The sequence below is a fragment of the Urocampus carinirostris genome, chromosome 3 (genome assembly GCF_059441175.1).
Source record: "Urocampus carinirostris isolate Australia breed hairy pipefish chromosome 3, RoL_Ucar_1.0, whole genome shotgun sequence".
Classification (NCBI taxonomy): domain Eukaryota; kingdom Metazoa; phylum Chordata; class Actinopteri; order Syngnathiformes; family Syngnathidae; genus Urocampus; species Urocampus carinirostris.
The window spans coordinates 10,140,629-10,165,329 of NC_142351.1; the positions used below are offsets into that span (position 1 = coordinate 10,140,629).

A 24,701-nucleotide genomic window follows, 5' to 3' on the forward strand; every position below is an offset into this window, starting at 1 on the left:
CTCTTTGGTGTGCTGTCAAGAACTTGAAGGTCTTCCTTCTAAACAATATCAAAAGTGCTGCCTTTTATTTAAGACTTTAGAATCAAACCTCAAACATTTATTTGGAACCATCGAGGTAGAGGCACCACTACCTGCGGTGTGTCTTGGGCAAGTACAGCCTGACCATGCCCATCCTTCTCCAGGCTGTTTTTGGGGTAGGGGTTTCCTCCCGTACATGAAACAGGTTTCTGTTGAAATCAGTTGCAGAAGAGGCGTGCTCTATCTGACTCACATACAGCACCTTAGTCATCTGGTTGCTGTTGTTTTTTTGATGTAAAGTGTCATCCTGCTCCTCAGAGATGAGCCAGACTTAAGCATTGACGCATGCAACAATATTGATAATGTGGAAAAACAATTTTGTTCTGAAATAATGACCATCATATCACCATCATATGGTACATGTCTTATTTTTGTTTCTGGTTACAAATCTGCCACAAGAGGTTGGCCTTGTTGGCCACTATCAATATTGGTACATGGTCTACCATAATTCAAGGCTTAAAAAAAATTTATTTTACAGGAGTCATGCAAAATTTGGTTCTGGTTGTTACATAAATTAATGATGCTCCTATTGAGTATTACAATACCATTTATGCCTCTGTCCTGTTTCCTGTTGGTATTTCCAGTTCGGTATTGTTCCCGTTTATTTTGTACTGTTTATTATTCTGTCCAGTTTTCGTTCCCGTCTATTTTGTCCTGTTTAATTTCGATATCTTGTTTCTTTTTCTATCCTTTCTGTCCCGTCCTGTCCGGTATCCACCCCATCTGTCCAATTCCTACTCGGGCAATCGATCTCGTCGGCCTCTGGCTTCCTATCATTTCATGCCAGACTGCTGCCTAACGCGCATGACTCCCCATTTTCCGTAAAATAAAAGGCTTGTGTGAGAAATGTCACGTGATTGGGTCCTGATCCTGTTCTGGTTCATGACAGACAATGAAATGTTCTGAATCTGCAAACTGAATATTGATTGCATAAAACACTGGGTTCATGTACTCTCATGCAAATTCCTGAAGCCAAAATTCTTCTGGTCTTGTTACCTGCTCATTAATGTGAACTGAACTTGTGTTTGCAAATTTGGGCTGATGGGTTGAATCCGTTTCTTACAAACAGGGAAAATATCAATAGTCAGTCAACCACTGACATCAAGTGGTCAAACGCACCACACGGAATACATGGACTCAAAGCTTACGTAGGGAGGATTGTATAGACAAAATCTTCATATTAATTGGTGCATTGTTCAGCAAGAGTTTTCAGGAAAAAACTAAGGAGGGGAGGGGTAACCAAGTATTCATAATTTGTCTAAATACAAACAATGCAGCCTTCTAAAATAAAGATTTTGCTTCCATCTATACTACAAAGCTTGGGGTTGTTGTCACCTTCAGCTGACCCCATGGAACGCACCCTTTCGGGGTACTCGGCCTATGGCCCCCTGATGGGCCAACTGGGAGGGCGTGGCCTCAAAGTCTCAGCATCCTTCTGCAAACCAAGGCCAATGACATCTGGGGCTGCGATCCCAGGATGACGACAGCGATAAACGAAAATGAAACAAACCAAAAACCAGAAGGGAAAAACACAAATCATGAAAAATAATCGGAGTGAAAAAAAGAACAAATGAATGAAGAATGACACTTAATAGCCTCCTGCAAACGGGACTTCCATTTTGTTAAACAGAATATATTGAATGAGTTCAATCGAATTATTAAAGGAGGCATAATAACATTTTCTGGGAATGTACAAGTAGGTTCCAAAGTGCTAGCGCATATAAATGTCAAACATGCGGCCCGGGGGGCACCTTAGGCCCACCGACAGATCTTATCACTGTAAAGATGTATATATCTATCTTCCTGTTTGTTTTTGTATCGGGCTCCAAGAGACTGTCATGATTACAGATGCGAGGCACCTGTGCCCGCTCCTTTGGCGCCAACTGCCTCGGACACTGATTGGCTCCCTGTCACTAGTTAAACCCTCGTCTATCTGTCACCTGTTGTCAGTCCGTCTGCGAACCTCTAGGCAAGCTTTTCGACCCTGATTCACTCCGGTTTTGGCTCCCGTCTGTATACCGGCTTCGACCCGTTTTTTTTATCTTGACCATGTCTACTCTCCTCTCCTGGCTTTCGACTCGTTGCTGATCCCGACCACGTTTTTGCTCTCCTGTCTACTGAGCCGCTTATCCGTTCCCGACACCGCCATCGCTTGCCACCGAAGGGCCACTTCCGCTTTCAGAGCGACCTGCTCCCCGCAACCATCGATCACCGGATCGTGTGTGCAATCCTTTCCCTTCTTCCCAATAAAACAGAGAAATGTACGCAAGTGGGTCCTGTCTCTGTTATGGTCCTGACAGTACGGACTGACCAGCAAAGGACCCAGCGGACGTTTCCCCGAGCAGGGATCGAGGAAACGCGGATACTCCCTCCGCCTTGCAAAACTTGAATTGGGCTGAGGGCGTGGTCCAACGAGTCTCGAGTGACGTCGCCACGCTCTTGCAACAAGTCCGGTGACATCAACACCTCCTACAACAGCAGCATGAGCATGTGACAAAACTGTCAGTGGCACTTCCATGGCGAGCGATGGCGGTGTCGGGAGCGGAAAAAAGAGGTCAGGAGCCAGGACACTAGAGCAAAAAACGTGGTCGGGATCAGCAACGAGTCGAAAGCCAGGAAGGGAGAGTAGACGTGGTCGAAGCCGGGAAACGACGGGAGCCAAAATCGGACTGAGTCAGGGTCGAAAAGCTTGCCTAGAGTAAACTGAGGTCCGCAGACCGACTGACAACAGGTGACAGATAGACGAGGGTTTTAATAGTGACAGGGAGCCAATCAGAGTTCAAGGCAGTTGGCATGGTGCCTTGCATCAGTAAACATGACAGAGACTTGTTTTGTACCTATCGTGTTTCTTTCCATTCTCAAGAAATAGTGCAGAGGAACATACTTCTGAGGTTGTTGTTTTTTGTTTTTAAATGTCTAGTGTAACAACTTAAGTAAAATGGTTATTTATATTTTTGAATATTAAATTTTATTGAAGAGTTAGGCACTCAAAAATAGCATCGTTTTGTAGAAGTTTGGGTTGCTGTGGCAAAAGCGTTTTACGAAAAAGGATTACATTCTGGTCATATCACTTTTTGGAGATAATATAAACCGGATCGAGTTAACCTGCCTAAGAACATACCATGTATTTATTTTCCCGAGCCTTGACACTACAACTACAATGAAATATATATGTATTGGAGGATTGTTAGTTAATATTGAGCAGATTTAAGTATTTCATTCAAATTTACGGACCTTTAACAGAAAAATTAAATGATTGGACTTCGTATCCCTGTACTAACAACATCCTTTTTCCGGAAATTCATAATATTCGATGAGAGGCATCATTAACATGCTAAAAATGTTTTGATTTTTTTTTTTTAAAGGCTCATCACTGTACATCAACATGAAAAAAAAAATCAACACCTATTTTCAATTATAGATGGCGCTTGAAATATTACGGAATACAGTAATTGTTTTGTCTAATGCTTTTGGTAGCTACCACACGGAAAACCAAAACGGTAATTTTGGTCGTTTTCATCTGACTGATAAAAGTAGATGTAAAGTGTGATTTAATACTTGGTGCCTCCTAGTTGTACAAAAACTTTCATTCAGTAAGCAAAACATTAGTTTGAATACTAGGCAATAATAATAATTTTAAAAAATCGAGAAATTGGTATTTCTTTTTCCAAGTGGAATCCCTACCAAGAGGTAGCCGCCAAGTTTGTCTGACAACTTGCTGTTACGCTGTGCTCATTTGGCACTGGTTTTTGTTTGCATTAGACAAAACATTGTCAGCTAGTGCCAAAATATTACTATTCTGTATATTTTCAGCGAGGAACATCGAAAAACTGAAACCTTTTAAATTGTCTTACGGAAATGCTGACTATGTGTTCTTTAACCTGATACAACTTTGACATTTATTCGATATTCTACAGCAGAAACACCTTGTTTTTACAAAAACAGCACAAGACAGAGAGAGATATGTAAAAAGAAAAGATGCAATAACAGAGGGGTTATGAGGAAAAGCCAGGAGCATTCACACAAAGAGTGAGATGGGCTGGTTCAATTAATGATGGTTGTCCACCCCCCTTCGAAAGTCCACAGCAACTGCTGCAGCCCACAACAAAACACAGTATAGGCAACAACACAAACTAGCACTTTTCTACCTTTTTTTTTTGCAGGGAGTGCACGAGTGAAGACCAAACTTACCGCAGGGAGCCTGTCACCCACCATCATTACATCTCAGCAAAACATCACATTACAAGGTTTTACACTTTCCAGAGAGAGTGAATAGACCCTTTCATTTTTTGGGGAAACATTGTGACGAAACAAGTGGGTGGGGTTCGGCCTGGAGGGAAAACAATACTTGCGCTGGTAAGAACACAGAGGAAATGTCTCTGGGTGCCAAAATCAGTAAAAAAAAAAATGTGATTGAAAATTGAGGTTAAGCAAGATCCTGGCGGACACTCCCGATCAGAGAAAAAGAGGAGAGTTGTGGTTAAATGCATTAAAGAGAAAAGATTGGACCGAGGCACTCATAAAAAATGCACAGGTTTGCTCTCTTATTTCATATCAGAAATGAAACGTTCATGATTGTTACAAAAAGTCCATATTACTTATTACTTATAATGGCAAAATATCTTCTTTTTTTTTAGCTTTAGCTAACTGTCAGCATGTAGCCTAAATACCAACGGTAGCCTTGTAAATCCAAGTCATTCATTAGGTATGATTAATCATTCATGTATTTATTGTCTTTTTTTTTAGGAGAATGATCTCTTGATGGCATTTAGGCTACCTGCTGACAGTAAGCTGAAGCTAAGAAAATAGCATGATACTTTGCCGATGTAAGATGAGAACAACCAGGAAAAGTATGTGTGTGTCTGTATGTGGAGTCAAACTTTAAAATAATTTAGAAGACGAGATCAAACAATGTCCAAATATTAACTTGTTCAAATTTATATACACAAAAACATTACTGGCGGAATACTAGTGGCATTATCACATTGAGGGATGGGTACTACGAAGATTAGTGTATAAAATAGGTGACTATTGTTATTATTATAATTACTGATATCTGAACTATGTAATATGTATATCCATGAGACTTTGTTTTATTAGACACAAGAGAAGAGGATCCGTAAAATGTATTTAATAGGGAAGATGAAGGGGTAGGGAAAATAAGCATCTGCTTCTTACTACCCCTTTTCGAACATGTTTCGTAACATTAGTTTGTTGTTAAGTCATTGTTTTTGTCCTGTTAATAAAGTTTTCATTCATTCATAAAAAGTAATATGGACTAGATAGCAACAATTACTGTATAAACGTTTACATTTTCTTACCTGATATGACCTGTACGTTGCATTTTTGACGAGTGCCTCGGTCCAATCTTTTCGCTTTAATGCATTTAACCCAAACTCTCTTCTTTTTCCTGTCTCAGGAGTGTCCGCTAGGATCCTGTATAACTTTTTGATCAGTAACGTTTTTTTCTCTGAGTCTAGCACACAAACACACAACATGACGACATTTTAACACAGAACTAAAGCTGTGTTTCTTTAGTGTTTTGACCAGCATTTATTATTATTTTGCCTCCAGCTTTGATTGTGACGGCTATGAAAGGGTCTATAGGGTTTGGGGGGAAAGGTTGGTATTTTTGGATAACAAATTTGCTGATGATTTGGGAATGTGGACTCGATAACGCATCCAACTGGGATGGGGACGACTGTGGTATATAAAAAAATTGTCTTTAATATATAGCATAAACAATTGGACATTATATTTATTATAGAGATTATGATATTTTGATTCCCTACATGGCAAGACTTTGTCATTTTCTAGTTTTGCTCTAATGATTTAGAGTGTTGTCGTATGATTTAGCACATTTTTAGAAATGTAGGCTAAAATGTGATTATTGTGATAGATCGAAAGCACTTTTCAGCCAATATATTGACACTCAAAGGGCAGTATAAATAAATATTTTAGAAAAAAAAATAAGAAAAATAAATGTATGTATGGATTAGGGGTTGGCAACCCAAAATGTTGAAAAGAGCCGTATTGCACGGGAAAGCTTATAAGGAAGGCAACACATATTGTACATACTGTATAATACTCTTTGAAAATGTTAAGAATATTTGTGTCAATGTTTGACCTCCTACTGATACCATATACTTTTCCATTATCAAACAATTTTGAATAGCAATGGTTAGTAGAGTATTTAATTACATAATAATTGTAAAAAATAATTTATTTTTTTACTTCATTTTGCCTATCACGAGTTAATTCTAAAACAAGGAATCACTGTATGTATTTATGTCTGTATGTATATACTGTATATAACAGAGCTGGGTCTTAACATAAAGACAGGTTAATTGGGTTATTGATGCTTGTGCTTGCCACAAAATTTTATGCCGCAGCTAACAATTAATTTGCAGTTTGGGCTGAGGTTTCGGACACTGTGTAAAGGAAATTAGTTCAAGAAGAAGGACAGAATTCTGAGAATCTTTCATCTTTTTCAACCGTCTCATTAGTGACCACTTGCGATTGGAAATCAGTTCATATCTCTAATAATGTAAGTGTATAATCTCACAAAGGTTAGCTAAAATTGTCTATCCGTAAAATGTGTGTGCAGAAGAGTATAATGACGAATCTTCTCTTTTCTCGTCCTTCGAACTCGACACAAGACAGAGGATTCAGAAAGAAGGACATTGGCAGGCTCCAGAACAACATAAAAAACATTTTACAAATAAGAGGCATGAAATTAGCTTTACACCAGGCACACAAGTGAGTGCACATACAGTATAGAAACACCTCAGAGAACATTAAAAACTTGATTGATTGGGAATTGTTCATTTTAATATGAACAGATACAGAGTGTTTTTGTAAAACTCCGTTCTTAGGGTTCCAGACTGCTCCTAAATGGTGCAGCTTTGCTTCTAAAATGTCAGACAATCAAAAAATACAATGCACTAATTCTTGAAAACTGTTATAGTTAAATTCTGCCCCACAGTTTTTACACTTTTTATAAGTCATTAACTATATGTATAAAGATCAGGGTTTTGTGAAAATGTGACATATAATTGCCTGATCAGTTTGCAAATTATCTTTGATGCTAGATTTTAAACTGTGCACCTGGTTGAACAAAGTTAGCTAGTCTGGAGCCGCATTTTTCTTGGAAACTGTATTAACATTTCCAGTGATAGAATCAAACATCATACCAACTTAACAACTGCCAATTTAAAAAATGAATCCAAAACACACAACTGCACAGTTTGGGGTCACAAAGACAATTTCTTTTTTTCAATTAAAAATTCTTTATTTCATCAGATGAGATGTCCAATTTATGTCTTATTTTGCCCTCTTCCTTTGTTTGGCCAGTTTCAGCTATGGCTTTTTCTTTGCCACTTTGCCTTGAATGAAATCATCTTATGAGTTGTAGATGTTAACACTGGTGTTTATTTCACTAAGCTGCTAGGGGAGGACCTTTAAGGCGTCTATTTCTCAAACTAGAAACCAGAATGTACTTGTCCTCTTCCTTGGTTGTAAACCGGGGCCTCCCAATTCTCTTCGTACTCTGTTAAGAGACAGTTTGTGCTGTTCTCTGAAGGGAGTAGTACACACAGTTGGAGGAGATCTTCAGTTTTTGGGGCAATTTCTCAAATGGAATACCCTTCATTTCTGAGAACAATAGACTGTCAAGTTTCACACTAAAGTTATCTTTTTTTTTGCTATTGTCTAAACTGTGCTAACAATCATCGCACGAGGGTTTTCTAATCACCCATTGGCGTGATTAGAAACACGTGATTAGAAAACACAATGTACTATTAGAATACTGGAGTGCTTGCTGAAAACTGGCCTCTATACACCTATGTAGATATTGCATTATTGCATCAGACATTTCCCACATTAAGAATGTGTGGGGATATTTCTGATTAGTTTCGTGTTATGCTCATTGAAAAAAAAACACTGTTTTTCCTTAAAAAATAAGGAAATTTCTAAGCGACCCCAAACTTTTGAAAGGTAGTGTATATTAATATTATTTTTAATATCCAAGATAGCTATAGTCATGGTATATTTACTACACCTATTAGGTAATTTAGTTTTATTACATGCATTCATTTTACAATTTATATACTGCAATTAGGGGGACCAAAGTGTGCATGTGTACAGAGTAAACGCTCTACAATTGATGAGAGATGTACTTACATCTACGATGAAGAAGTCCAGCCAACACCAAGCGTTAGTAAAGTACTTGACAAAGCCATAGGCAACCCATTTCAGCAGCATCTCCAGGATGAAGATGTAGGTGAAAACTCTGTCTGCGTACTCCAAAATGATCCGGATGGTTTTCCTTTGCTCAATGTATACATCCTCGAAGGCCTTTCAGGAGAAAAAAATAGAAATCAAAACACCAAGGGAACATTAGATCTTGCTGGCTTACAGTCCTACTAATGAAGTGTGTCCACCAACACCATGACAAATAGTGATTTAAAGGGAGAATAATTCCGTTAGATTCATTAACAAAAAGTACAGATAATTAAGAAATATTTGCTCCATGTATTGTATTTATACGAGTATCATGGCCACAGTAAAGTTTGGGTGCAAAATATAGACAAGGTTTTAAAGTCAGATAGTATCGCTAACCCCAAAACATTAGATGCAACAGGAATCAAACCCGGGTTGATGCAGTAAGAGCGCAAAACCTAGCCACTATCAGTGATATAGATAACATATAAAAAGGCCTATTATTTTATCTCGTTATCACACAAACTTTAGTAACGGTACAGAAACGTTAGAGAATAGAGAAAAGAAAAAGTCGTCCTGAAAGATATGAATAAACGCAAACAATTACAACGAGGGAAACCACTCTTCGGTGTATCTGATGATGAATCGTACTTTGATTGACATGAAATAAATACTGTGTCAATTTTATTTTTCAACAAATGATTTCAATCATAGCCTCACGTAATCCATGTTTGTCACAAACAATTCTTAGTTTTAGCTGAGAAAAAGTGAAACAAAATTTTACTCCGATTTCTTATTAAAAACAAGCATAATGCCCCTGCGTTGCTGGGCCGATAGAAGATTGGATTTGGCTGTTTGGAGTGGTTGTTGGTCAGGAAATGCAGTACCCAATTTGGCTGCCAGAGGGCGTTAGAGACCCCACGAAAGCAGATGTTTATAGATTTTCTTCGTATTTTTGTGAGTATCTTAACACGAAACCTAGCTAAAGACACTTGCGGAGCCCTGAAGTACAACTGCAGATATTTTCAAGGGACTCAGTTCAACCGTTTGGGCACCTATAAGTCACATACAAACACAAACACACAAAACGGGATTTATAAATTGGTTTATAGATTAGAAGTGCGTACTATATTCGAGTGCGCCTTACACGTAAAATAACACAGTATTAGTGTTTGACACAATTGAGAAAATGCACCTCCACCCTGTCGGCCTGCCTGACAGTGATACATTTTATGATATGGGAATAACTGGGAATGATAGCACTGCCAATCTGAAAACACCGGTTTACACCCCCAAACTGTGCTGTAACTACTTTCAGAGCTGCGAAAAAGTATTTGCCCCCTTCCTTATTTCTGTGTTTTTTGCATATTTATTACGCTCTATGGTTTCAGATCATGTAACCAATTTTGATATCATACAGAGACAACCCAAGAAAATACAGAAGTTTTGAAATATCATTTTTTAAGGCACAAAAAGATTCAAAACCTATCTGGCCTGATTTGAAAAAGTAATTAACAAAGCAATTTCCACGGACATTCAAAGAAGTTAAAGATGGCCAAGGGAGGTAAGAGTGAGTCACGCCTGCTTTATAGTTTTCAGGTATCTTGTTTCAGACTGATAGTAATGTTTTTCTTACGAGTATATTTTGAAATGGTCATCAGTTCTTGAATGCCAAGAGTTTAACCTTTCCAATGATATGCGGCTTGACGTATTTTGGTGACAGGTGACATCGAACAGTATCTGTTTATCAAAAGTTTGGCGGCCCGTTAAGGAGTCGAAGTACCGTATATTATTAAAACTTTTTCTGTGTACCTTCTTTCTTTATAAATATCTCCAGTTTCAATCTGCAGCTAACAGTCAGGTGTAGCTCATGTATGTACAAAATGTTTTGTCCTTTAATAGATGGAATGGGTGCAGCTTATAGTCCGAATTTCACTGTAGCTGTTTTTCTCTTGGATCAGGCAAGTTGCTACAAATATTACATCAAAATTAACAACAAAGTTTATAGGAGGCCCTTCAAAATCAGTTCTGCAGGCCCTGTGGCATAAAACAAGTGTCAATAAATCTGCTGGTTTCACCAACCAGATTCTGAGTTGGCAGAGCCAGGGCCTTCTAGCTGGCCTAGGGATACGTCAGTGCTTTCACAAACTATGATTGGCTAAGGGGCAGTAATGGAGGTATCCACTGCTTCTGTCAAACGGACATTTTCAGCCCTTTATCAGATGAAATGAAATGAAATGAAATGAAAATGAAATGATCTGCATTTTATATAGCGCTTTTCAAGTCAATGACTTCTCAAAGCGCTTTACAATGTGCTCCACATTTCCCAATAGCGGCCTTGCAGCCATGTAAGGCGCTAACCTGCTTATTGGGGGTAGTAGGGGTTCAGTGTCTTACCCAAGGACACTTCGACATGTAACACGGAGGAGCCGGGATTCGAACTGGGATCCCTTGATCCCAAGACGAGCGCTCTACCTCCTGAGCTACTGCCGCCCAGATAAAAGCTATGCCAGAAATACGACAGGACTTGTGACATTGTACAGACAGATATTTGTTTATCAAAACCGGTGGGTACGTTAAGGGTCAAAGCTACTGTATATTATTAAAACTCTTTCTGTGTACTAACTTTCTTGTAGATATTGTCACGGTTGCCATGGCGCCCAATCGACCCCGCCCGTGTGGCGCGAGCTGCGGCTTGTTGACAGATTGACTTTCCGTCTATTTAAGCTCAGTGCTCTCACTCTTCCTTTGGCAGTCCGTCAACGATCCTCTGCCCCGCAAGATGTGGGTTTTTGACTCGGTCCTGTTTCCTGTTGGTATTTCCTATCATTCCACGACAGACTGCTGCCCAACATGCATGACTCCCCATTTACCGTAAAATAAAAGGCTTGTGTGAGAAACGTCAGGCATTTGGGTCCTGATCCTGTTCTGGTTTTTGACAAATATCTCAGGTTTTAATGTCGGCAAATGCGCCTTATAGTCAGGTGCGGCTTATTTTTCTTCCTTCAAAAATGTGTTTTATGCGGCTTAAAACCGGGTGTGCCTTATAGTCCGAATTTTAAGGCAAATTGAATCTGATGAATACTGGTGTTCACCAGAAGATCCTGAAAAAGAACGTCCCGCCATCAGTTCGTGCCCTCAAACTCAAGCACCCTTGGATCGTAACAGGACAACGATCCGAAACAAACCACACAGAAATCCGGAAGGGGGCAAATACTTTTTCACAGCACTGTATATCTCATTAAAAAATTACAATCATTTGCTTCTAACTCACCAGTGCTCCACTACTAAGGAGGATCATGAAGATGATGAGAGTCTCAAACCAGTTGTGCTCCACGATCAAGTAGCAGGTTTTCCGAAGGAACCACCATTTCTTCCACCAGCCCACGGTGATGTCAACATCGCAGCACTTGTACTTGGCCACACATCCTGCGTACACACAGAAGGAAGTACGGATACTTCTCTCACTTACACAGGATTAGTGTCTTAAAGCAGGCGCTAGCTTGTGCTAAGTCGCAAATTACAGCCTGCATTTCAGTGGGATTGTGCCCTTTTCTTGCTTCATGAGGTGCCTCCTGCCTATGTATTATGTTCAGTAGGTCAAATTCATTTAACAGTTCAAGTGCTGATGTTTCCAGGAAGAGGTAAAAACACTAAATGTACTGTATATAATTGTTTAGTCTGATAAAAATAATGCAACTGACTTTGCTTATATCATTGAAAAGCCCACACACAACCATAAACAGGTCTTATTTTTCATTTTTAATTATGATTATAACATCAGTGTCCATTTTACCTCTGAAAAGTGATGGGTCCCGGGGACTCGCATGCTCAAAAATCTATGGGTTCTCAAAATTTAGTGTGCTCCATGCCCTTATAAACTGTCGTATTTTCCCTTACAAAATACAAAAAAAATCTTTTTTTTTTTCAAACATGTTTATTTACGTAATTTAACATGTTATATTGTATATGTGTTTCCTTATATCATATATATTGTTAATGAACATTTTGTTGTCAGACACTGAGTTGCTCGACATGAATGAGGTTTTTTGTAAAAAAAAGTTCAAAAATGAAGTCGCTTGGACGTTCACTGTAGAAGGAAAAAATACATGCAAATATAATTAAGTAGAATAATACATTTTCTTATTCAAATTATGAATTCATTTTCTGCATTCAATTATTGTTGGTAATATACTGATTAAAAGGGATCACCACCAACCTGTCTTTTTTCATTTTCTCCTTTTATACTTCCTTTTTTTCTTAACTTCTTTATACAACATAATCATTCGTAACATCAAAGCAAGTGAGCCGTTTGAGAGCCGTCTCTTTAATGAGTTGAGCCGAAAAAGCCGGTTCTCTAAAAAGAGACGGACTTTCACTACACAACTTGAACTCGAGGTCGGCGTGCAGACGAAAACTCGAACCGCGAAACCAAAACAACAATGGCGGATCTGCCTGAAGAAAGGTTTGGAGTGTGGTTAATCTTTGTTAAAATATGATAATGACAATTTCTTGTCAAAAAAGTTGCGTCCCGGGGACGCACGTTGATTTGACACGATGCGTCCCAAGCAAAAATAATGCGTCTAGGACGTAGGGACGCGGGCAAACCAGACCACTGTAACATATGCCTTTTTTTACTCTAAAGTTGGCTGCATATCTTTTTTCCCATGATAATAGATAGCTGTTTTTCTAATTGAACAGGCACATTGCTACAAATATACATCACAAAATTAACAACCCACCTTAAAAGAAAAATGGGATGACAGTTTGAAGCCAAGCTTTAAAGAAGGCCCCTGAGAAAATCAGTTCTGCAGGCCCCGAGGCATAAAACAAGTGTAAATAAAGCTGTTGGCTTCGCCAACCAGATTTTGAGTTGGCAGAGCAAGGGCCTTCTAGCTGGCCTGGGGATACGTCAGCGGTTTCTCAAACTATGATAGGCTAGGGGGTGGTAATGGAAGTATCACCACAAAAGGTTAAGGAAAATATCACTGTGTCCACTGCTTCTGTCAAACGGACATTTCCAGCCCAATCACAAAAATAACCTATGCCAGAAATAGGACAGGACAGGCTTGACTTTCAGCATTAACTTTGATGTCAATGAAAAGAACATTTTGATGGAACTGAAATGTACGGATAATCTGTACAAGAGAGTGATTGAAATCGTCTGAGGAAAGAAAGGGGGGTGGATTCTGTGCACAAATAAAAATGTGTTTTGGTGCGTAATATGTGGCCATAAGACTTAATAATATTGCAACATTATGAAGTTATTATTGATGCTTTTTTGTATGTGTCACAGCTGTAGCTGCAGTAAATGTTTTGTAGACATACAATGGTTAGCATATACGTAGGACTACTGAAGGCCTAGGTCTGCAATGCACAGCCCGCCACTAGATTTAACTCACTTATATCTGTAGTCTTTATAGGGCTTTGCCTTTTTTTGCAGAGCCACAAAAATGTCTGAAATTTACTGACATATGTGATTTTTAATGTTGCGCTTGCATTTATCAGGAAATATGATTTTTAGATCTTCCCATTATAATTTAATACTGGGCAACCACCTCAACTTTTTGCCTGGCCCATAATAAATGTCCATAATTCATACATAATCCTTGCACCAATTCACATTCCAGAGTACAGACTACTATTACACCATTCCCATATTTAATACTTACATGGGGGCAAGGAAAAATTCCAAAACCTTAGCATAGGTCAAGGTTGATTTTAATATAAAATCTCGATATTTATCATCACTGTCTCACTCACTTCATTCCTGTCACTGATCCCTGACTGCCGTTAGGACACTATGTGTGCATATGCAGTATGTCTTTTGAAAAGGCAATTTGGATACATTTGGCAGGCCTTAAGTCGCCTCAGGTTTATGTCATAAGGCAAGTACTGCAAATGAATAATGCAGCATCCACTTAGGCTCGACCTGTAGGAGGCAATGACGCTTCATAGGACGCCCTATGAACTAATGCCAGCTGCCGTTAATAACGAGGTAGGAAATATGGCAATGGCAAAGCGAAACCAACACAGAGCAGCGTTGGCGTCATTTTTAAGCAGACTTTTTGATAAAAACGGCAGCAATTTTAAGCATTTACAAACTATCTATCTATATACCTTGGTCATATCCCTCAAGAGGGCTGACCGACAGCATGACAAACACATACAATAACAAAGAAAATAAAAGGGAAAAAAAATAAAATTAAAAAATTGGACCATGGCCAACCCAATTGCCCAAACACCCAAACAAGTTAGGCACCTCGGCACCTAAGTTGGTCATGCTTTCGTCCCTCCAGATGAAACGGGACACCAGAAAGCGGCCATGTCACTCGCGTCAGGATGACACAACACACTCTTTTGTTTAACAGCAGGGCCCGACAGCTTTCACTGGTTTACCCCTGCCGCATCATACGGGTGCCCAGCCCATCCTTAAGAACGCGTCCACAATCCCACTATCCTTTCACAACACCTCTCCACTCCTTCCTATCACCAACAAGAGCTCTGGCTTCCATTATATTTAGACCTCTTTCCTGCAGTGCACTCATTACACCATCCATCCACGTCAATCGCGGCCTTCCTCTTGGTCTCCTTCCATTGACTTCTGCTCTGTAGATCCTCTTCAACATTCGCTCCTCGTCCATCCTCTCCATGTGTCCAAACCAACCGAGTACTCTCTTATCAACACTTTTACAAGCATTTACAAACACTTCACCCAAACTTCAAGCTCTTTTTAACCCAGCTTTAAATTTCAGGCAATTTCAAAGATTTCAAGCACCCACAAAAACCCTGCATTCAGCATATGTAGTACATGTTTTAATAAGAACACATGAACCGACTTAAGGCCTGCTAAATGTATTCAAATTGCCTTTTGAAAAGATATACTGCGTGTGCACACATAGTATCCAAAAGGCATTTAGAGATCAGTGACAGGAATAAAGTGAGTGAGACAGTGATGATAAATGGCAGACATGCTCAAGTGAGCTTTTATAATGAAAGCGTCCTTGACCCAAGAGCCCTTTTATTGTCGCTCTGCTCAAGGGAGTCTTGGTGCTTTTGACTGGCAGTTATTAGCACAATATAAGCAGCGGCCTCACCATCTGTCCAACACGCTTCTGGTTCCATGTATTCCTCCACCGTCTCGACCACCACCACTTCCTCCACATCAGGTTTGATATCGATTGTGCTTCCCTCAGAAGAGCTGGTGTCGTCCAGCTGTTAAAAACAACAACAATAGTCCACTATTATCAAAATGTTAAGTGTTGCCGCAAAATCCAATGTAACAAGTAATTTCAAAATGATGATAGTTGGGGATGATAGCCAGTAGTCACATTAATATCAGTGAGTGAACGTTCAGACTTATGTTAGAAGTCATGGTTGTTTGTATAACCCTTAATCATAGAAAGTCTCAAAAGGCTGTACAGACTACTATTACACCATCACCTGATCCAAAACTTACATGAGGGCAAGAAAGAACTCAAAAATCTCAACATGGGGAAATGAAGACAACTTGAGAAGGACCATACAAGAGATAATAACCAGGATAATAAAAATAACATTTCTGCGCTAAAATACGCCTCCATGAATCCTCAATACGCTATTCTGTAAACTGGTCCTTATGGATTTGTCACAGTTGCCATGGCGCCCAATTGGCCCCGCCCGTGTGGCGCCAGCTGCAGCTCGTTGACGGATTGGCTTTCCGTCTATTTAAGCTCAGTGCTCTCACTCTTCCTTTGCCAGTCGGTCAACGAACCTCTGCCCCGCAAGACGTGGGTTTTGACACGGTCCTGTTTCCTGTTGGTATTTTCTGTCCGGTATTGTTCCCGTTTATTTTGTCCTGTTTAATATCGGTTTCCAGTTTCGTTCCTGTCTAGTTTGTCCTGTTTAATTTCGATATCCTGTTTTGTTATCAATCCGGTCTGTCCCGTCCTGTCCGGTATCAGCCCCACCGGTCCGATATCTGCTCGGACAATTGGTTTCAATCTCATCAGCCTCTGGCTTCCTATCATTCCACGCCAGACTGCTGCCTAACGTGCATGACTCCCCATTTCCCATAAAATAAAAGGCTTGTGTGAGAAACGTCACACATTTGGGTCCTGATCCTGTTCCGGTTCATAACAGGATTTGCTGTAACTTACAACCCTAATAGGTTTATGAAATGAAAATGAAATGATCTGCATTTATATAGCGCTTTTCAAGTCAATGACTTCCCAAAACGCTTTACAATGTGCTTCACATTTCCCAATAGCGGCCTTGTATTGCCGCCATGTAAGACGCTAACCTGCTTATTGGGGGTATTAGGTGTTCAGTGTCTTACCCAAGGACACTTCGACATGTAACACGGACAAGCCGGGATTCGAACTGGGATCCCTTGATCCCAAGACGAGTGCTCTACCTCCTGAGCTGCTCCGGTTTATTGTTTTTAATAACTGCAAATGATATTTCATAGGATGCCAGTTTGTTATTTTGACTATCACTGTGCACTGTTGCTAATTGTTTAGTATTACATCATTGTCGGTATCGGCCAATCATGTTGCTGTTCTCTTATGGAATAAAAAGAAAGGGGTCAGTTCAGATGAAGGCCATTAGGTTGGACTTTCTTAACTGAAGGCTTCTCTCCCAGTTCTCCTTGCAAGTTCCAAACGCATTGATATCTTCTCACCTTAATTTGAGTGTCTTTAAACTTATCAAAAACAGAAGTAGACATTAACATGTTATTCAATATCTTTGATATTAACATTGTTTATATTATCATGCGACTGACTTATTTCATTGATCTTGAGACAGAAACAGTGCTGTAGGTAAATTTCGAGAGTGTCCAATCATGATGAAAAAGGAGACGTGTGGGAAGTACATTATTTAAGATTTAAGATTTAAGATTTTTTTAAGTACTTGACGCCAATACTGTCTGTTAACAGTAATATTCATGTCTTTTTTAAGGCAAATTGAAGCTTCATCAATGAGGCCTGTTTGAATTTTTGCTTTTAAATGACTTTTCTCTTCCGCATGTTCACTTGAACAAAGTAGGAAGGATGACAGAACCAAAGGGGGGAGGAGCAATTCGAAAAAAAGAGAAACATAGGAACCTTCACAGTTTTTTATCGTCCATATAAAAAAAAAAAGTGTGTCCTTGTGGAGGTCACAGCTTGTCCCTAAGGACAAGGATAAGTAACTGCCAAATGTTCTAAATATAACCCAGCAGTGATTGGACACAAAGATTCCATTTATTTATAATCTTTATAGAGAACATTGAACCACATAGTAATGTATTTAGATTTTGATTAGAAATGTAATAAATTTTGATTTACAGGAAAACAGACAAAAGCTATTAGAAGTGTGCATTACACTGGGCATAAAGAGCCTACAAAAAACTATTTATAAAATCCTTCAGAGTGAAACATATAACCCTATTATTAGTATAGAAAGCAAGTAGGCAGATGTTTCCCAAGAGAGCAGACACTCATCTCAGTACAATTGAAAAGCCATTGTGCTACCCGAACAGCTTTTCAATTGTGGAACCAGTTAGATGATGACCTCAAATATATCCCTTATTTGTTTATTTAAACAAATTCACATGTATTTTGGAAGAGTATACTAAAGAAGGTGTTGAGGTAACATATGCTATACGAGTCATAAGCGACATTAGATGGATAGATAGATACTTAATTCATCCCCGTAGGAAAATTCACACTTCCAGCAGTATCCTTGTGTTGATTATTAACAGATTAACAGGATGGCCTCGGGCTGCTGTGTTGTAGTTTAGCAACAGCGGAGTGGATGATGTCGCACGCTAGGCCAAAAGTTCGACGTCCCTGCAGCGGATGGAAATCTTTGTGCCCAGGTTTTCACCACCTCGTGTTCACCTAGATAGCGAGTCCGCCTCCTCTCCGCTTCCCGCAGGCTTTTGTGTCTCTGTCTGCCCTAACAGCGCTGAAGCCGGGTAGCTCCACGTAAGCGTCCTGGATGCTTGACGTGAGCCACGTTTCCGTAAAACACAGCAAACTGCACTCCCTGTACGCTTTGATGTTTTTCACCAGCACAGCCAGTTTGTCTGTCTTATTTTGTAGAGAGTTCACATTTCCCATGATAACGGACAGTACCGAAGGCCGCTTAGCTCCGGGCTCTGCAGCCACGATAGGGCCCCCTCATCACGCCGGCACGAGAATTCTTCAGGGCAAGGAGTTGATTCCTCAAATAAATGCATTTTTGTGCGTTAAAACCCATAACCATAGGATAGAAAGTAATCAAAAGTGTAGTTGTCAAACAGGACGAAAAACACCGAAGATAGAATAATAATAATAATAATAATTTCCTTGTATTGTCATTCTGTGTAACAATGTACACAGAACGAAATGTCGATTACACCTGACCCGTTGTAGCGAGCCGATGCAGCCGCAGCCAACAGAGCAGACAATAAAAACAATAAATCACCAAAAGAGCGAAATAACAGAGCTGCTGGAAAGGCTGCCGCTCGCGGCGGCGCCTATGATGTCATTATTATAAAATTGAAACCTTTTACAAACTTTTTCAAAAGATTTACTTTAGGTATCAATGTGCTATATAAGCCACTGGCAACAATATTGTAAGTTTGAAATGTAATTTTGTTGTTTTTTGTTTTCCATTGCGTGGAATAATTCTGGTTTCTTGTTTTGGTTATGAATACCTCTTCATTGCCAAGAAAAAAAGAAAAAAAATGGAACAATGTGGGCACTCAAAAGCTTTCGGCTGCAGCCTACTCCCTTTGTTGATGTATGACATGATTGTATTTTTCAGCTGTCGTTTTGTTTTTGTGTTTGTATTTGATGTTCCCTCTTGTTAATCAGTGATTGATGTTGTTTTATTTTTTTGTGCCCAAATGAACTGCACTCAATTATTCATTAATTTATATTCAAATTGAATGGTACAAAACTTTGCAGCAAGACTTTAAACCAAGACGAGAAAGTTTGGTCACATTACCCCGATTTGGACTGACTTGCACTGGCTTCCTATCAGTTTACCATGTGATTTCAAGGGTCTTTTGGTATGATACAAAATTTGGCATGTACCTGCCCCCTCATATCTTTCAGATTTGATAACCCTCTTTGCTCCTGCTTGGAGCCTTCACTCTCAAAACGCTTGTCTACTAGTGATCCCAAGAGCCAAGAAGAAATTTCGCAGGTTTGAGAGCGTTCTCCATTCGGGCCCCGGTTGAGTGGAATGCTCTGCACTTTTGAGATTTGATCTGCAACCTCAGTGGAAATGTTTAGATCTAGGCTTAAACCACACTTATATTCAATAGCTTATATGATGTTAACCTCAGGAAGCTGTTAATCAGATATTCTGTTATTAAATATATTTCATGTTAATGATGTCTGTGAACTGTCTGTTCATTCTCCACATGCTGAAGTTTTTGAGTTTTTCCTTGCTCTCATGTGGGTTTTAGATCAGAGGGTGGTGTAATAGTAGTTTTTAGTCTTAACAGCCCTTTGAGACTTCTTGTGAATAAAGGATATACAAATAAACGTGACTTGACTTGAATGAGCAGGTACTCACTTCTTTGCTGTTCTCAATGTCTGACTCGCTGCTGAAGTCCTCTGTATTTAGGTTCTCAAAATCAGACTCCCCAACAGCAATGGGCACGCAGACCGTCAGATTGGGATTGTGGATAAAGGACATGTGGTCTTCATCAATCATATACTTTCCCACACTGCTGCCAATGCCACTGGTCGTGCCATTGCCATTCTTTGCATAGTCCAGATCTCGGTTTATATCCACTCCAGTGTGGTTGGCAATACAGTTCAGCTTCTTGTCGTACATGTCGTCTAAAGGCTTCTGCTCGTCCTCCATGGGTGGTTTCCTTAGGAGGCTGGCGACCAGCAGCCGCATTTTGGCTTTAAACCAGGCGATGCCTTTCTTGATGCGAATGACGGAAATCTGAAGGTTGTTAAGCTCTCCGTCGTCATCCGTGGCAGCCAAGTTGTCAGCACTGAACGAGCTCAGCAACAAGGCAAGGAACAAGTTTAAAACCTTTGCAACAAAAACAATAGAAAACAAAAGGTCAGTTAATGTACGACTAACTTGGGAATTCGTCAAAAAATGTTTATCAAGGCGAAATGTTAACTGGGAGTTTTAGGGGAGAATGCAATGTGAGCCTGCAATATTTTCCAAAGTGATGATGCACTATAAAAAAATCATCAAGGGAACAATGATTCGATTGCTTTGCACATTTTTGCTTCCTTGTAGATTTACATCACGCAATGAGTCCTGCATTCTGATTAGATAAACGGTTGACCCGCCCCTTTTCTGCCTGTGTCTGCCTGTGTGTCATTATGGTTGCGGTGTAAGTTGTTCACATATGTAAACCTGCTTGACGAACCTACATTACATACACGTAGTGCTTTTGAAATGCCCAGTTTCTCTAAACGTCACCATGTCAACAAAACACATACAATGTGTTTTGTTGACGTGCAGATGGTGTTTTTGATTGCATTTTCACGCGACATTTTTGTTTTCCAATAATATCTACATGATGGCAACAAAATAGCATCTGAAGTAAAAAAGTGGATGGTTGCATGCTGGCCCTTTGTTGTACAATTACTGAATTCCCTTGTGACACAACAGCTAAGCATTTATCACAAAAATGACCAAAAATTTGCTTAAAACGATCGTAACTTCTTTGACTAAACAATACAGATTGGGTGCTGGTGTTTCTCCGCTACGTCACAGCTCATGATGACAAAGACAAAACATGCAGTCTTTAAAATGCATTTTCTCTGAAAATTATAAGAATATACAGATAAAATATTTCGATTTTATGGAAACATCACTTCTCACATTTTGCATGTTTAAGAATTTGGTAATACACTCAAAAATGTGTATAAAGTCAGTTTTTAGGAAAAAGATACTTTGCCCAAAACCTACTTACCACCAAGTTGCCGATGACCATGACCATCATGAAGACAATGAGACACATGCCCTGGCCAGCCACCTCCATGCAGTCCCACATAGTCTCGATCCACTCGCCGCACAGCACCCGGAAGACAATCAGGAAGGAGTGGAAGAAGTCGTTCATGTGCCAGCGTGGCAGCTCACAATCAAAGTCGATTTTGCACACACAATCTTTGTAACTCTTTCCAAACAGCTGCATGCCCACCACGGCAAAGATGAAGACAATGATGGCCAACACAAGAGTCAGGTTTCCCAAAGCGCCCACAGAATTGCCAATGATCTTTATCAGCATGTTGAGAGTTGGCCATGATTTGGCCAATTTAAACACCCTCAGCTGGAAAAAGGACATGATGTTGTTGTCATTTAAAGTGATGAATAACCAACATGCACGCACGCACGCACGCACACAAAATAACATGTGTATATCGTATTTTTCAGAGTATAGGTCGCAGTTTTTTTTTCCAGAGTTTGTCTGGGGGGGTTACATATACTCTGGTGCTATTTATATTAAATTATTACCAAATTATTATATAATTTACTTTTAAATTCTTAATACCGGCATATCATTTCACAGGTTATTTTCACACTAAATCACAAGAGGGCGCTCTAAGCTTGTGTAGATAATTTCAATAGTGCCGGCAATTTATAAAAGCAACTGAGAGAGCTGAACAAAAATGGCACCCAAATAGACAATCATATATGTTATACGTGTTTTTCCTTCCTAATCCTGCATTTTTTGCCTAGTGCGACTTACTCTGGAGCGACTTATAGTACGAAAAATACAGTATTTCAATGTGCAATTTACCAATCGGAATGACCGCAGCACTGACAGACCCTCCACGTCAGCTAGAGCCAGCTCTACTAAACTTAACGTGACGATGAAGCCGTCAAAACAATTCCAGGCTTCTTGGAAGTAATAATAGGGATCCATGGCTACGAGTTTGAACATCATTTCCCCAGCAAAGATCCCAGTGAACACCTGTAAAAGGAAAGGAGGGAAACAGGAAAATAAAAGAAACAGGACTTGAAGAGTTCAAGTTGGCATATACTCTACAACAGGGGTGTCTGTATCTCTGTGTGGTGTGGAGGCTGCAGCGCTACCGACTGGGGTAGTGTGAGGAGGGTAACGAGGACAGCAGAGAAAATAATCGGGACTACACTTCCCTCCATTCAGGACATTGGCCAGAAGCACTGCCTATCCCATGCTAAAAACATTACCGGAGACCCCTCTCACCCCCATCATGGACTGTTCACTCTGCTAGCCTCTGGGAAGAGGTACTGCAGTGTGCGGTGCAGGACCACCAGGCTCCGCAATAGTCTAGTCCCCCTGGCCATTAGACTGTTAAATGGTCAATCTAACATATAGTTGACTTAAATCTAAACGGCTGCTAATCTGACTTTTGCACTACTGGCAGTTTTTTTTATAGCTTGCCACTCCTTGCACATTGCTCTCTGCACTATTGTAATTACAGCGTTATTGTTACAGTGTTAATGTTACTGTGTACCTGACTTGTTAACCTGACTGCCCATTTTGCGCATCTGGTTAGCTACTCTTCTTGCACTATCGGCACTATGGTAAAATACTATACGTAGCCAAAATACAATACAACATTATTTATATATGTACATTCAAGGAAACTGTGGGGGTCAGATGCATCGACATTTCGTTCTGTATACACGTGTACTAGAATGACAATAAAGTAGATCTGAATCTGAATCTGAATCTGAAATATAAATGAACTTAAAAAAGTCAAACGGACGAAATAAAAAATGAAACTACGAGATGAGGGCTGGGAAAAAAATCAATGTTGAACATTTTTTAAAAACGATGGAAATCATTTCACAAAGCTAATGGAGCCCAATATAAAAGAAATATTTTCTTATGGCTATGTGAGTAATCTTTAATTTTCAACAGGCACAAAAGACAAATTTCCTTGATAAAAATATCCCAATTACATGAATATTAAATGAAAGAAGCCGATATTATTCAGGCACCATCAGTTTTATATTTTGTCAGAGGTGGGCTAAAATTACGAAGGAAAAAGTAAAACTAGTTTACGATAATTCATTTAACTACAACAGAACAAAAAGCAAGGAGAAGTAACACACAGTGAAAACAAATACACAAAAAATCCTTGTACATGATATAATGAATCAAGATCATCTCATGGGCCAAAGAAAACCTTCTCAGGGGTTGGATGTGGCCCGCGTGCTTAGACTTTTGACAAATGTGCTGAACAATAAAGCTTTGGAATGTTTGGCAGGAGAACTAGTAAGATACTTCCTATTGTCATATTTGTAAACCACTATATTCTGACGTATGGAAATTTGAAAAGGGAAAATTCGATTAAAAACTGAAAGCTGTGAGAAGTAATTTGCAGGCCCTTGAGCCCTGTTAATGGCGCTCAACTCGGGAATCACAAAAACAATGGACTTAGAATTTCCCTAAAATGGCAACCTAACAAAAAATATGGGTAACCTCATGTTCAAGGCAGGTTTTCATAAAATAACGGTTGATCGACGAGTGCACCGATCAACGGCAATGCCTTTCTGGTCTCCGTTAGCAGTCAATCATCCAATAGGGGACAAGCTCAGCCATTTTGGCGCCCCCCTCATTTGAATAACATTTTGTTGTGAGAAAATACACAACACAATAAATGAGAAAGTAGAGAAATAAATAAATGACAGCATGCATAAATATACGAATAAATGACAAGCATCTATTTTATTTAGGCATCATGTCATTTATTACTTTATTTCCCCGATTGAGCATACATTTGTATGGATTTAACTACTTATACATTAATTCTGGGGCAGCATGGCGTCGCAGTGGTTAGCGCTTGTGCGGCACAGTTCATGTCATGGGAACCTGTCGTGGGTTCAAATCCAGCTCCAGACTTCCTGTGCGGAGTTTGTATGTTCTCCCCGTGCTTGCGTGGGTTTCCTCCGGGCACTCCGGTTTCCTCCCACATTCCAAAAACATGCGTTTCAGGTGAATTGGCCGGTCCAAATTGTCCCTAGGTGTGAATGAGCGAATGAGTTGTCTGTCCCTGTGTGCCCTGCGATTGGCTGGCAACCAGTTCAGGGTGTCCCCTGCCCACTGCCCGATGATTGCTGGGATGGATCCCCGCGACCCTACTGAGGATAAGCGGTGCAGCTAATGAGATGAGAGATGAGACATTAATTCTACATTTATTTCAACATATGGCAGGATTGATCCTTCAAACCTCTCTTTCTTTTCTTCCTGTTTATTTCTTCTAAACATTTGCCCTTTCTTTCTCTCTTTGTGTCAAGCACAGCTTGTAAACAAATTAGACGGTGGCTCGTTTGTCATTAGTCTTGTCAAGGATTCATTATGATTGCTCCAAAAATCCTAATCCCGATTCTGTTCGGAATATTCACTGCATATAAACATGCTGTCTTTTCAGAGCTCCTGTGAGCCAGGTGAAACTACCCTCACATGATGTAACTCACAC

The 24,701-nt window shown here is 39.8% G+C and overlaps 1 protein-coding gene and 1 long non-coding RNA gene across 6 annotated transcripts in view; one reads left to right on the forward strand and one right to left on the reverse strand.

Moving 5' to 3' along the window:
• The window catches only part of LOC148368622 (uncharacterized), a 94,962-nt gene extending 83,263 nt beyond the window's left edge, over window positions 1–11,699 (forward strand). The window contains exons 2-3 of the long non-coding RNA XR_015849945.1: window positions 4,242–4,325; window positions 11,576–11,699. This is a non-coding gene — a long non-coding RNA (uncharacterized LOC148368622). The remainder of the gene's footprint in view (window positions 1–4,241; window positions 4,326–11,575) is intronic.
• Window positions 1–24,701, reverse strand: part of scn8aa (sodium channel, voltage gated, type VIII, alpha subunit a) — a 110,260-nt gene that overhangs the window by 17,574 nt on the left and 67,985 nt on the right. For all 5 annotated transcript variants that reach the window (XM_088330602.1, XM_088330600.1, XM_088330601.1 and 2 more), the window contains exons 15-20: window positions 22,031–22,204; window positions 21,203–21,559; window positions 19,831–20,304; window positions 15,396–15,513; window positions 11,573–11,727; window positions 8,260–8,433 (exon numbers count right to left, since the gene is read on the reverse strand). In XM_088330602.1, coding sequence (XP_088186728.1) covers window positions 8,260–8,433; window positions 11,573–11,727; window positions 15,396–15,513; window positions 19,831–20,304; window positions 21,203–21,559; window positions 22,031–22,204 — 1,452 coding nt within the window. The remainder of the gene's footprint in view (window positions 1–8,259; window positions 8,434–11,572; window positions 11,728–15,395; window positions 15,514–19,830; window positions 20,305–21,202; window positions 21,560–22,030; window positions 22,205–24,701) is intronic.